Source organism: Mustela putorius, unplaced genomic scaffold (genome assembly GCF_011764305.1).
Source record: "Mustela putorius furo isolate JIRA1106 unplaced genomic scaffold, ASM1176430v1.1 tig00003913_pilon_pilon_pilon, whole genome shotgun sequence".
NCBI lineage: Eukaryota > Metazoa > Chordata > Mammalia > Carnivora > Mustelidae > Mustela > Mustela putorius.
The window spans coordinates 3,514,244-3,529,533 of NW_025422060.1; the positions used below are offsets into that span (position 1 = coordinate 3,514,244).

At 40.0% G+C, this 15,290-nt stretch overlaps 1 protein-coding gene across 15 annotated transcripts in view; it reads left to right on the plus strand.

The window, feature by feature from the left end:
* The window catches only part of PARD3 (par-3 family cell polarity regulator), a 653,655-nt gene that overhangs the window by 620,798 nt on the left and 17,567 nt on the right, over nt 1-15,290 (plus strand). For all 15 annotated transcript variants that reach the window (XM_045069142.1, XM_045069153.1, XM_045069147.1 and 12 more), the window contains one exon: nt 12,082-12,202. In XM_045069142.1, the coding sequence (XP_044925077.1) occupies nt 12,082-12,202 (121 nt within the window). The remainder of the gene's footprint in view (nt 1-12,081; nt 12,203-15,290) is intronic.

A 15,290-nucleotide genomic window follows, 5' to 3' on the forward strand; every position in this document is an offset into this window, starting at 1 on the left:
CATACAGTCTATGAAAAGAAAGTGCACTTGGGGCATTATATCCAAATTATAACTGCGTCTTGCATCGTGGAAAGAGAAATGTCATATATGGTTTCTTAGAGGCAGTAACATTGTATTTTCAAGAATGAGTTTAAATTCATAGATATGCCTGGAAAACATTTTCTCTCCCATCATTTATTTGTTTAAAGCCCCAGAGTAGTCAACTTGGGAGTGAGGAAGACTTGAGGCACACTGCTTCTCTCCCCCTGCCCCCTTGCCCATTTTCCTCTAAGGGCCTGGGGAGGTTCATTCTGGCTTCTCTCACCTTCTCTGGGGTCTTAAGCTCCAACACTCCATCTCACAACAGTCAAAGCTCACTTGTTGGAAAGTTTTATGAGAACATGATTTCTGAAGTGAACACTTTGATCAATCATTTTTCATTGATGGTCCTTTAAAGCTTGCTAAATAATGTTACTTTGTGCTAAGTTTTAAGTAAATGCCTCATCAGAAGTGTGACTGCAATAGATTTAGCAATCTTTCTGGGGAGAAAACAACTTGGATTATTTCTGTGAAATTTACTAGTCAGGAAAAACGACCTCAGGCTCATAATAGAATGTCTTTTCTCGTGTATTTATTGTTGGGTCCTGAAATTATGTATGTCCATGCACGTGTGTTTTCTTTGTAGCTGGACGAATTCTCCTCGAAAAAGTAAAGCTAAATTTTTCTCACTCCTGCCTGAGACCGGTGACAGGCTAATAAGGAAGAGTGATGATAGTAATAAAATGGGGTGAGGGGTACATTCCTGAGATTTTGCTGCTTATGAAATGATAGCCCTTTACCGAATGACCACACAGGGACCCAGGGTAAGATCTAGTCCCCAGTCTTTCTGATGGAGAGAGGTGACCCTCCCTGTGACTCATCACATCAGAAGCAAATGCAGTAATAACAGCTTTGGTGACTACCTTTTTAATCCAGAAAACGTAGCTGTATGTTTTTAATTTGTTATGATTTATTACACTGAAATTGGTGTGAAATGGACAACAAATCATGGGTGTCAAAAATCTGAAAATGAATTTTATCAGCTGAGGAAAGTGAGTGCCTTTGGGATTTGCATAAGTTTCTCATAATTCTTTTCATATTACAAGTGATGAGCAAAACTGTGAAAATAAACTGAAAATGACATGATATTTCCTAAGTAGCTAATTTCACATGTACATATAGACACATATAAATATAGCCATTTAGCCTCACGTTAGACTTTTTCTGTAATTCAAAGTAAAAACCTTAAATATTAACATCATTGTCACATCTCACAAAGGTATGAGATTGTCTATAGAAAAATTATACATTACAGCAAAGTATATACCAATTTTGCTTTTTCACTGTTCAAACTAGGAAAAGAGAATTTATACCTATTCACCAGTATAAAATTGTGATGATTAAAAAAAGATCTATCCCTAAATTTCGAATGTTATAAATATACCTATATAGTGTAATATATATATTATGTATGAATGTATAATGTCTAAATACCCTTCAGCATTGGGGAAAAAAAAAAGTTCCCCATGTTAGGAACTAACTTTGCATGCATAATTAATTGGAGCACCATATTCCTACTTCACAACCAGAAGAGAAATTGAATTCAGGTGTTTGGTGAACATATGGGGGATTTACTGTGAATTTATGACCTGTGGTTTGAGTGTAAAACCCCAAGATACTTGCTGATAAAACTTAATGAAGCTTGTGCAAAGGAGCTATTTTTATTTGTAGTTTGGTAATTGATACATTTCTTGGTTTAACCCTCCCAGCCTTTCCCCCATTTCTCATAAATCTTCCAGCCTGAGAGAGAGAGCCAGAGTAGAAAAAGCCATGGTCTTCTGAGCCAGAAGACTAGTGCTTACCTACAATGAAAATTCAGATATGCTTTTCCACAGCATTTCAGTCCATTCCCTCCTCCCTTCCCATTTAATCTAGCAATGTATGCATTTCCACCTGCACAGGTAACAGGAGGCAAATCCAAGTGCCACGGGAGGCAGCATTCCAGGTTCCTCTAAGAGAAGCAAAAACTTTCAAAGAGGCGTGACGTCACTTGACTCTGTCCTAAGAAAGCAAAGATGGAGGCACAGTGTAACTCCTCATTAAAATTTCGGCAACAAACACATTGCCATTTCCAAGTTTTTCACCCAGGAATCAGCCTGTCGCACACACGCCCTAGCAATACCACTCTGCATCTCTCTTCCTAGGTTTGTTCCACGAATGCTGTGAGTGCCAAGAAAGAAAACACATGCAAGGGCTCTGTTTTAACATACGGGGTGTAATGGGTTTAATGAGAAACCTGTGTTTGCTCACTAATTTACAGCAATTAGGAACTCAGTTCTGACATCTGTAGATTCTAACTATTTGTCTGGCAATTACAAGATCAGGAAGAGTTTATGCAGTTACTGCTCAGTGTAGAGAAACAGCTCGGTGAGAATAATGAGACATACCTTCAGTCTCTCGATGGCACTGGCCCCTAGGAGTTGTGTTGGTAACGCTTTTCAGTTCAGTGACATTTCCTCCCCCCAACACTGTAGTCATCACTGTTCAAGAACCTGTTTGTATCCACTTTATCATGCTGACAATCTGTCTGTTTTGAAAGGATTACAACTCTGTACATCGGTGCATGACATCACAGTAAGACATTGCTTAATGATCTGAGACGCTTGTGGTCATTGCTGGCTGCCTGTTTCTAAAGTTGTGTGACAGGTCTGCCCTACATATGTTTCCTTGGGTGTCACTTTTTTACCTTCTCTGGTCCTAGTGTCTGTTTTAAGTGACATCCATGAAATAACTGAATTTTAGACTTGCCACTGGTACAAATGAAGGGACTAAAAGTTTTTCCTTCTCTGGGATGCAGGAAGAAGTAGTCATTGGACAAGGAAGGGAAAGGTGCTTTAGTTTTACTCTAATGAAATATCTTGAAAAGTAATAGTACCCAAGAAGGGTTGTTTACATAATGTACGAGATCTTTAGTCTTTTCATTTGTGGGCGACTACCAAGGAAGTCAAAAAAGAAACACATTTCCCTGAAATAAGTGGCCCTCCTGTGAAGGGCGGGTTATCTACAGACAGCACCGAGGTTTGGAAAAGCCGGAGTTCAGGAAAACAGGGTCTTTTGAGTGTCATGAACAGTATCCTGGATGCTTTAAATTACTCTGGTCTTTGCCTTTGTCAGTGTGCTGGGATGCAGGCCATAATGGTGTTTCAGAAGGCTGGACGGCAAGATCCCGGAGTCTGGGAGATGGTTGGACTTTGAAACACTGGTGGCTGGAGAAGAAAGAGTTCCTTAAGGGGAGAAGTTGGCAGTCAGCAGAACTCCAAGAGCCCCCCTCGGGTGTAGCATTCCCCCAGCGGGGAATGCTAGAAATATGTCATAGGAATATGCGTCAAGCATGGAGTGGCATATCTGAGATCTCAGATAGAATGTGGAAATTAACTTTTGTGATTTTTTTTTTAATTGGGAAAAGAATAATGTCCTTTTACATTTCCAGTAATTGGATGCCAAGTGCAGGTATAAAATCTAGTAGCATTTGGAATAGAGTTTTGTACTTAGGCCAAAAAGTAAATTGCTGGGGCTGAGGAGTGTAGAGCAAAAATGGAAAGGCCAAGGGTATAAGCTGATGTGGTTAACAAAATGTTTACTGTGTGTACCTGTGCTTTTTTTAATTTTTTTTTTCAGTGTTCCAAGATCCATTGTTTATGCACCACACCCAGTGCTCCATGCAATACATGCCCTCCATAATACCCACCACCAGGCTCACCCAACCCATCCCACCAGGCCCCTTCAAAACCCTCAGTTTGTTTCTCAGGGTCCACAGTTTCTCATGGTTTATCTACCCCTCCGACTTAACCCAATCACTTCTCCTCTCCATCTCCCAATGTCTTCTGTGTCATTCCTAATGCTTCACAAGTAAGTGAAATCATATGATAATTGACTCTCTCTGCTTGACTTATTTCACTCAGCATAATCTCTTCCAGTCCCGTCCATGTTGATACAAAAGTTGGGTATTCATTCTTTCTGTTGGAGGCATAATACTCCATTGTACATATGGACCATATCTTCTTTATCCATTTGTCTGTTGAAGGGCATCTTGGCTCTTTCCACAGTTTGGCGACTGTGGCCACTGGTGCTATGAACATTGGGGACAGATGGTCCTTCTTTTCACTACATCTGTATCTTTGGGGTAAATACCCAGTGGTACAATTGCAGGGTTATAGGGTAGCTCTATTTTTAATTACTTAAGAAATCTCCACACTGTTTTCTGAAGTGACTGCACCAACTTGCATTCCCACCAAGAGTGTAAAAGGGTTCCCCTTTCTCCGCATCCTCTCCAACACTTGTTGTTTCCTGTCCTGTTAATTTTGGTCATTCTAATTGGTGTAAGGTGATATCCCAATGTGGTTTTGATTTGAATCTCCCTGATGGCTAATGATGATGAACATTTTTTCATGTGTCTATTAGCCATTTGTATGTCTTCTTTGGAGAAGTGTCTGTTCATGTCTTCTGCCCATTTTTTGACGTGATAATCTGTTTTGCATGTGTTAAGTTTGAGGAGTTCTTTATAGATCTTGGATATCAGCCCTTTGTCTGTAGTCTGTACTGTCATTTGCAAATATCTTCTCCATTCTGTGGGTTGCCTCTTTGTTTTGTTGACTGTTTCCTTTGCTGTGCAGAAGCTTTTGGATCTTGACGAAGTCCCAGAAGTTCATTTTCGAATTTGTTTCCTTTGCCTTTGGAGACATATCTTGAAAGAAGTTGCTGTGGCCAATGTCAAAGAGGCTACTGCCTATGTTTTCCTCTAGGATTTTGATAGATTCCTGACTCATGTTGAGGTCTTTTATCCCTTTCGAGTTTATCATTTTGTATGGTGTAAGAAAATGGTCAAGTTTCATTCTTCCACACATAGCTGTCCCAATTTTCCCAGCACCAGTTATTGAAAAGACTGTCTTTTTTCCACTACATATTTTTTTTCCTGCTTTGCCAAAGATTATTTGACCATAGAGTTAGGGGTCAATATCTGGGCTCTCTACTCTGTTCCACCGGTCTGTGTATCAGTTTTTATGCCAGTACCATGCTGTCTTTGTGATCACAGCTTTGTAGTAAAGTTTGAAATCAGGCAATGTGATGGCCCCAGTTTTTTCTTTTTCAACATTTCCTTAGGAATTTGGAGTCTCTTCTGGTTTCATCCAAATTTTAGGATTGTTTGTTCAAGCTCTTTGAATAACGCCAGTGAAATTTTGATTGGGATGGCACTGAAAGTATAGATGCTTCTAGGCAGTATAGACATTTTAACAATGTTTATTCTTCCGATCCATGAGCATGGAATGTTTTTCCATCTTTTTGTGTCTTGTTCAATTTCTTTCATTTGTGTTCTGTAGTTCCTCAAGTACAGATCCTTTACCTCTTTGGTTAGGTTTATTCCCAGGTATCTTATGGTTCTTGGTGCTATAGTAAATGGAATTGATTCTCTAATTTCCCTTTCTATATTTTCATTGTTAGTGTAAAAGAAAGCAACTGATTTCTGTACATTGTACCTGTTCTTTTGTAAATTGGGGATTTGAAGGACATATGTTAAGTTCCAGACTAAGTAAAACCAGTTTTAACCACAAATATCTGTGAGTTATGTCACAACCTGGCAGGTCACCCATCTCTGCCAGGAAGAGAAACTGGGAGTGAGCCCATGAGTTAGATTTTACTGAATGACCTGGCTGGCAGGTCTATTTTCACCACACATTGAGAAAGCACTCACATGGTGGATTTGGTCTCATGAGGACTGATTTTCAGAGCTCACAGAACCAGAGAGGTACGTTGGGTGCAATGATGAGGAAATTGATTGAAGGAGTCACCCTAAACAATTGGGTAGATTTCCATGGAGTGTTCTTGGCAATATACTGGTGTTCAGAGGAAAGCTCATTTGATTGGTTTCTTGTGTTAAGATCTGGCAGTAACCATCTTTCAGGGACATCTTCTGCAATAGTATTTACTTTGTGTAATTTTTCTCAGAGACTGGAACTTTGGAGTGACTAACCATATAAATAACAGTGGTAAAATTCATTCATTCATTCCTCTCTTGATTCTGCTCTTTGAACCAGCAAGCATTTCCAACAGGCAATATTTGTTTGCAGCCATGGGCAGGGCTTAGGTCTTTGTGCTTCTAGGCAACTTTATTCCATTTAATACCTATTTATGGCCAGCCCACCCCCACCTCCACCCCCACCACTCTGCCAGCACTAACGTGATGTGGTGGTGGTTGTGGCAAGTGTTTGTGTCTATATGTAGGTGTGTGTGTTTAAAGGAAAGAGGTTTAGAGTGTCTATTATCTTTTGTTGCAATGGAGCACAAGAAAACAAACCCACTGTGTAATCACATTTCAAACCCCTATTTGCATCACATCCATGAACATCCTGTGGGTAAAATCAAGACACATGGCCAAGGCCAACATCAAAGGGTATTAGTGCTATTGCTGTATAACAAATCAGCACAGTCTTAACAGCTTCTTCGATCAGTTTCTGTGGATCTGGGGTCCAGTAACAGCTCAGCTGAATCCTCTGCTCAGGGTCTCATCCAAGTACAATCAAAGAGTCAGCCAGGCTGGGGTCTCCCTGGGAGGCTCCACTAGGGAAAGAAACATTTGATTCCCTGCTCCCGGAGATGTTGACAGCATTCTGTTCTCTGCAGCTGTAGGATTCAGGGCTGCTTTCTTCTTCAAAGCCAGAAGAGAGAGATACAGACCTGCAAGATGGACACTGCATACTTATATACTCACACAAATGTAATCATATCCATTTTTTGACTTTTATTCCATTTCATTGATAGAAGCAAGTCACAGGCCCTGCCCCTACTCAGCAACGGAGAGTTGTGCAAAGGTGTGAATATGTGGAAGGGGGATTGTGGGGCCACTGCCACTCTAAAGTCTGTCCATGACAAGTATTTATGTAACAGTTTACCCTGCCACAGGAACGTGACTTGCAGAATATAAATATAATATTATAATTATATATATAATATTATTATATATTATATATTAATATATATTGCAGAATATAAATATATTTATATATTATAAAATATAAATATATAAAATATATTATCATTTATTTTTATTATATATTTATATATAATATATATATTATATAAATAAATATATAAAATAAATATAAATATAAATTTATATAATATATTTATAATATTTAATTATTGTGATTAAGTCATGATCTTAAGAAAGAGAAACACATGCACATGTAAGTTATAAACACTGTAAAACAATATTTTCTGGTAGAATCAGAAGATGGAAGGAAAGGAGAGGATATTACAGAAAGAAAGATTCGAGTGAATATACCTTCCTCCCTTGTCTTGTGCTAGACATGGTAATCACCTCTCCATTCTGGGCACCATGGAAAGCCTGCCACAGTTCGTTCTTTCCCTTCTGTCTTCCCCATCCCATATCATGGTTTCCTTCCTTCTGTGGGAAAACTAGTGTATTCCAAGGTGGTGCTTCTTGCTCAAAAAAAAAAAAAAAAAAAAAACAAACAACAACAGAGTGGTCGTTATCCCTTCCATTGAATTCTGGATCTTAAAGCTGTGCCCTCTGTTCCAGCTTTCCAGATTTCTTTTGCATAATTAAAAATGCAAATGTTAAGGTATTTTTAGTCCATAAAGAATTAATCAGTCACATCACAACCCCCTCTCTCTCAGCATATGTTGGTCTGAAAAGATAGGTCAGACCTCCAGCCTGCAGGGCAGTAGACCCAACGTTAGATCAGAAGGAGCAGACAGCTTTGGAGAGGCAAGACTAGATGGAAATGCCTAGTTGTCTTTTTTTTAAAAAAATATTTTTGTTTCTTGGGTCTGTTACTGGGAGATCACTGGCCTTATCTTGGTGCAGTGGAAGTAAATAGCCTAGAAAAGCAACGTATGAAACAGGCAGCATCCGCAGAATACAAAATAGAGGTTGCAAGCTAGCTGCCCACAGACCTATTTGGTTTGGTTTTTTGTTTTGTCTCACCTTAGCTCAAAAAAAAAAAAAAAAAAAAAAAGTAAGCCAGCATTTAAAATTCAGGGAATAGAGGAGAAAACTATAGTTCTGGTTTCTCTGTAAAGAAAAAGAAAATAGAAGGCAATGCTAGGCTCACATCCCTTTAGGACAACAATCTACTGAAACCAAGTAAGGGACTCCCTTTCCTGATTAAGCATATTACTCCCATTTGTCACAGAACCCACATGGGTGCTCCCAAGGCCATGGGCTTTCCTTCTGTCCTTAGTTAATTGCCCCACGGGCCTGGGAATTTGTCCCAACTATGACGTTTACAGGCTGAATTATTTCCTAAGTGGTGTCCATATGGCACCTGCAGTGCTTTTGAATACATACAGATACATAGGACCCGCCCACGACTCACTGACTCAGAATCTCTCCAGGTGAGTCTTTGTCAATCTGCATCTTTAAGCAAATGCCCTGCATGATTCTCATGGACACAAGAGAGCGCCTGTTGATGTTTCTTTTCTCACTCTCTGGACCTAAGGCCATGGGTCGGATAGCGTGCCTGCAGGGCTCAGGTACAGGACAGACTCCAGAGCTTACAGGCACATAAGATCTTTGCTACAGTTGGCTACTTTTGCAAAGCACGTTGCAGTGGTCCATTCTGAAGGCTATAAAGCCTAGCAGTCTGTGTGATCTTCCTCTGATAGGAGAGGGTACAAAGGCCATGTAATTATGAATGGAAAAGATTTGAGTTCCATATAATTAAGGGTTACACTGTTCATGCCAGACTAGGAATCTCCATAGTGGGTGAGCCAATGTATCCTTGTTTTAGTGCTGTCAGAAAGACTTCCAGATAATTACTGAACCATAATTAACCACCATCATTTAGTTGAAAATTTATATATACACACACATAAAAGTATAAAAGAAAGTTCCAATTGGACTAAAAAAATGTATAAGGGAAGGCTGTGTTGGTGTTAGACTTAAATTGTCTTGTGTCTGTGGGAATTCTTATGAAAAAACTATCTCTGGTATGCCTGGGTGGCTCAGTCAGTTAAGAGTCTGCCTTCACCTCAGGTCATGATTCCAGAGTTCCAGGATCGAGTCCCATCTATGGTTCCCTAATCAGTGGGGAGTCTGCTTCTCCCTCTGCCTGCTGCTCCCCTGCTTGTGCGCGCTCTCTCTCTCTCTCTCTCTGGCAAATAAATAAATAAAATCTTTTTTAAGAAGGAAAAGAAAAACCATCTCTGTAATTGTCCTCTTCATCCCTCGTTTCTGTAGAAGTTATGATTTACTAGCTCGTCATTAAGAGTTGTATTGTCTCTCTCACCCATCTGCTAACTCCTGTGGCATCTTTGTTATTCCCCCACACATAAAATAATGAGCAACCTAAATTGTCAATGAATCTAAATATAAGTTGATTGGGATGTGTAGGACTCAGCCACTAATGCTAATGAATATTTAAAATTTCCTTTGGCTTTCTTGGCAGAAGAGCCAACCAAGAACTTTAGAAGTCTAAATGTGAATTATTGGCCCGTTATAGACTGGCCTGAGAAACAGAGCAAGCAGTTGCAAGGGATTCATTCTTGAAGCCAGGATTTCACCTTCAGACTGCCAACTGTTGTCCCCAAGGATGCTTGATGGTCTTCCAGTCTTTGAAAGTCATCATCAATCATGAAAACCATTGCGGCCTGTTTTTCAATTTCAATCCTTAATGCGGCTTTGCTAGTCTTAGGCAAGTGGGTTGCCATTCTCTAGAGCAAAGGAGGAAAGGAAGCAAAGGAAAAGAAAGTGAAGCAGTGTCTCAACAGCTGCTGAGATTTGAAATAAGGGCAGAAGTGACTTCCAGAACTTGGCTGTTACTGTGAAAAACATTGAGGTCACCAGAATTTAAAATTAAGGACACTGGGTCAACTTCCTGTGTTGGGAGATTTGTACTTTCAATTAACCACAAATAGTAGGAGATCAGTTTTCATCAGTGGTTTGGACTTCATGAACCTGATAATTATGGGGTTAAAACTGTCTATGCTACATGAAAATAACAGGGAAATATTTCTAGTCAGACCTGTAAAATATTTTGTCAGTCAAGCCTCCTACGATCCCCATGTTAAAAGCTATGGAAAGTATTCCAGGAACAAAAAAGTCACAGTTGGAGAAACAGCAGTGAGATTAACGAATGCTCACTTCCTATCTCAGGAACTATCTTTGTGCCTGCATTATCACAGCTTCACATGGAGAGCAGGAGTTGCAGGGATTGGGTACTATGTTGGGAAGCCATTATTGAAAGTGCATGTGTTAAAAAATATAAGATGCTTTATATGTTTCTTGAAAACCAGTGGGAATAACAACCTGCTCAGCTCAAGAGTATGGAGGGGAAGTTTTAAGCAGTATCCAGACGTGGGCTGAAGCCTTGTCAAGTAGCACATTGTACAGACCCATTAGCCTTTAATGTTCTCAGGGCGATCTGTTCAAAATATTTGTCAGAATTAAGAAGGGAACACAGGGTTTTATTGACTGAAAAAATAATGAAACTGGGAGTATTGACAGAATGTTCCAGAAGCTCTAATAAAATTAATAGCAACAAAAAGATGATAGGGATCTACCCAGTAGATTAAATGATGAAAGACTGTCCCATATTCTTGGAAGATGTTCGTATTGTCCTATATATGAATATTTTCAATCTGAGATCCTTAAACCTTTAGAATTTTTCAAAACACATGGAATCATATGAAGATATATATTAGAGAATTTTATGTACTCCACTGTGGCAGACTTCCTCTTTCCAAGCTACCTCTGACAAATTACATGACCCAGGGCGGGTGTGCAGCTAGAGGAACTCAGAATCATACAGAGTAACCAGGGTAACATGTTTTCAGTGAAGAGACCCCGTCTTCTAGGAGCTTATAGCTCTCCTTTCTGTGAGCAGCTTGGAGGGTATAGTTGATAAATACAAGGCTTGATTCACACCCTCAAGGAGTCCGATGTGTCACTGGGGAGACAGCATGTACCTAATGTGCTTGAATAGCTCTCCTGATAGGACATGACTTCGTCCTCAGGGGATAACATAGACCAAAAGTGCCATGAGATTTAAGATTGTTTTAACTTGGCTATCTCTGCAACTCTTGCCAAAGACTGTTTTTAAAATCTGTATGATTTTATAAAGCAGGGGCTTTGGAGTCTGATATACGTTTTACTAAGGGACATAACATGGCACAGCAAAATCAGGGATGGACTGGGCTCCAGAAGAATCTGAATTCCAGCCTCCCCTCCCTGTTGATGGGGAGACTGCAGACAAGTCACGAAAGTCAGTTTCTATGTTTGTGTGTGTGTGTGTGTGTGTAGTGAGAGAGAGAGAAATACTACCATCTGTACCTATCTTAAAGGCTTTTTGTGAGAATTAAAATTTAATGCTATCAAAAAAGAAGGCATCATTATTATTAGCTAACTCGTGAAATCAAACTGCCACCCCAAGTTATTTTTTAAATGCTTGTCCTTTATGCTGTGAGACCTGCCTTTTGTATATAGATAACTCCTAAACAGAAACTTTATATGATGGCGTTATGAAAATAATACTGCACGTTCGTGAGTCTGTGTTGTTACTTGGTTGTTATTTGGTTGTTGCAACTAGGATATTTAGAGCAGAAATGATTATCATGTCCAATTCATATGTATATAAAACCCCACACCTCAGAGGTATTAAGTGCCTTAGTCTGAGAAGGCGGGGGGGGGGGGCGAGGATGGGACCCTGGTATTTCTGTCTCTTAATGCAATGTCCTTTCCAAAAAATTGTTGCTGCCAACACCTTGCCAGATTACAGAAAGGAAATGAAGCTTTTAAAGTACTGCATAAAACAGGAATGTCTAAAAATACTGCTTGCCCTCTGGAATATCTGAAGTAAGTCTTCAATAAGTCTTAATCATAAGAACAAAATGAAAGCCTTTTAAGTGCCCAGATACTGTTTTATAAACTCACTGCCTCTTAAACGGGGTCATTCCACAGCCGGCTGCCATTTTCTTCCCCTAGCAACTGCATATCACAGATTGTATCTCTGAAGGGTGTTCATTGCTGCCCCTTCTCTCTTTTAGCAACAGATCAACTCCTAGCAACCATGATCGGATACAGCGTCTACGGCAAGAATTTCAGCAAGCGAAGCAGGATGAAGACGTAGAAGATCGGCGACGTACCTACAGCTTTGAGCAACCCTGGGTGAGTGTGCGGTTCAGCGGCACAGAGAACAGTCTGACAACTTGCCTGCAGTAAAGACCACTGAGCTCTGACCTTCGTCCTTTATGAAACAAGACAAGATGGAGCCAAATTCCTTTGACCTTTAACATATTGACCTTTTCCTCATTTCCATCTGGGTTTCATCATTGCTAATTTCATTTTATATCTTGTTGCACCATCTGTCCATTGCATAATCAGTTGCATTTGCCTTATGACAAGACATAGCCAAGGGATTCTTGCTCTCAACTATGCACTTTTTTTTTTAACTTTAGTAAATATTTTTCTATATATTCTCAGAATCAGAGCCAGAATAAATTAGTTCAACACATGGCTATTGTGTATCTACTATACAAGAAGTATAGTATTTAGGAATTCTTGATTCTTGATTTTCCCTCATCCCCTTTGTGTATTTGTGGAATCCCTCTGGTTTAGCTGCCCCTATCCCTGTTCTAGTGTGTCCTGCTCACAGCCATCACAGTGATTTTTCTAAAGCAAAATTTTGAATGGCGTCTCAAGGCCCCAGAAGAGAGAGTCCAAATTCTACAGAGTGCTGTGCTAATCCCCCTAAGTCCAGCCCCAGACTTGCTCTCTGTTCTTGTGTTTTGCCTTGGAGAAGATGGGATTGCTGGGAATGGGAGATACTGGGGGAGATTTGGTTGGGGGTGGGGGGTGGAGAGGTTCAAGATGACAGGAATTTTGAGGAATCCCTTTGGAAACTTGAGAGAGAATCTGTGAGAGGTGAACATACAAGCTGCTTGAGGTAGGAGGTTCTAGCTGAGAGTATTAGTAAGTCTAGCCAACATTGTACTGTGCCCATAGCCAACAGGGCTTAGAGGATTGGGAATAGAACAATGTTTGGATTAATTCAGTGTTGGGGATTGGCAAGACAGACATGACAGAAAATCAGGGAAGGCACTCTGGAGGCCTGGGAAGATGCTGGTGGAACATTGCCCAGGCTGGGTAAGTGCAGCTCAAGGAAGCTTTACCCCAGTTGCCTGGGAGGATGCGAGAAAGGTCAGTGGTCTACGGATTGGAAAGCATAGGGGGCTGCAGGCAAGAAGGTATATTTTTTAAGAGTCCAGGATCTTGGAGGTGGGACAGTTCTGGATAATTTGCGGTCAAAGGTATCCCATCCATGTGAGTTCCTAAAGTAGATGAGAGATTAAGGTCCAAAAAGCTCATGGGTTCAGTTCAATGTGCTGGAATTTTAATTACACTAGATACTTGGGGAAGTAGGACTAGGAGGACTAGTAATGTTAGAAAGGGCTTAAAGTGGTTTAAAGGGCTTAAAAAAAATCCTGTTTTATTTGGGAAAGGGTATGTACCCAGCTGACCCAGAATTGAGAGGTTGGTTATTTTGTAGGGAAGCAGAGATAAAGGTAGAAATGTAGTCGGAGGCTTCAAAGCTAGATTAGGAGTTTGAAGAAAGATAGTATCAGGACAGAGCACAGGCCTACTGGCCAGGCGATCTGGCTCCTCAGGCCTCTTTTCTGATGTTGTAAACCAAGAGAGTTAGAGTAGATGGTTGAGCGCCAGTTATTAAACCCTTTGTTATAAAATGAAAATTTAAGAGAAAGCTGAGTGCGTAAGTTAAAGCAGACAGAAGGGGAGCTTCTCCGAGTGTGGTCCACAGACCAGCACTTTGAACTGTCACTTCGAAACTTGTTATAATTGCACATTCTCTGGCCCTGCCTCAGACCTTCTGGATCTCAACCTCTCTGGGTGCAGCCCAGGAATCTATATTTTAACAAGGCCTGGTGGGGTCCTTCTGGAGCCTCTTCAACTTGGAGAAGCACCTTTCTAGACCTTCAGTCATCTCTGAGGTCCTTTTTGGTCCTAAAATCTGACACCCTCGATAGACTCTTCTCAACGCCAGAAACCTATAAACGTTTTGATTGTGGGGTTTAGGGGTCAAACTGGAGTCTGTGGAAGATAATTTTGAGATAGAAGAAGGAAAAATGGAAGAAGTGGTACTACCTCAGTTCAAGTGAGGAAGGTGGAACCTTAGAGCAGGCAATTGGCAAAATGAGACCAACATCCAAGAGTAAGACCTGATTGTGAAATCAAGCCCAGACTAACTTTGGGAGGTTATAAAACAAGTTCAGCAGATATAACATCTAGGAAAATTTCTAATCGTGTTCCTGCAACAATATTACTATTAATGGCATTGTTTTTCTAAAACATTTATTTTTTAGTTGATCAAGTAAATTGAGTCATTCCCAGGTAGCAGCATGACTGAATTATGTTAATCTATTTATATTGTTTGGCATAATTGACTCAGTCTCTTTCTACTAGGTTTCCTAAAGCATGGTTCTTTCTTTTTTTTTTTTAAATTAAGTTTTTAATTTTAATTCCAGTATAGTTCACACAGTGTTAATGGTAGTTTCAGGTGTACAATATAGTGATTCAACAGTTTCATATAACACCAGGTGCTCATCACAACAGGTGTACTTCTTAATCCCTATCACCTATTCACCCATCCCCCTCACTTACCTCCCATCTGATAACCATCAGTTTGTTCTCTGTAGTTGAGAGTCTGTTTCTTGGTTTCTCTCTATTTTCCTTTGCTCATTTGTTTTGTTTCTTAAATTCCACATATGAGCAAAATCTTATGGTATTTATCTTTCTCTGATTTATTTTGCTTAACATTATACTCTCTAGCTCCATTCATGTCATTGCAAATGGCAAGATTTCATTCCTTTTGATGGCTGAGTAATATTCCATTGTGTGTATTCCACATCTCCTTTATCCATTCATGTATCAGCAGACACTTGGGCTGCTTCCATAACTTGCCAGTTGTAAATAATGCTGCAATAAACATAGGGCTGCATGTATCCCTTTGAATTCGTGTTTTTGTATTCTTTGGATAAATATCCAATAATGCAATTACTGGATTGTAAGGTAGTTCTATTTTTAACTTTTTGAGGAAACTCCATACTATTTTCCACAGTGGCTGCATCAGTTTGCATTCCCAACAACAGTGCATGAGCATCCTCAACAACACTTGCTTTTCATACTGTTGATTTTAGTCATTCTGATAGGTGTGAGGTGATGTCTCATTGTAGTTTTG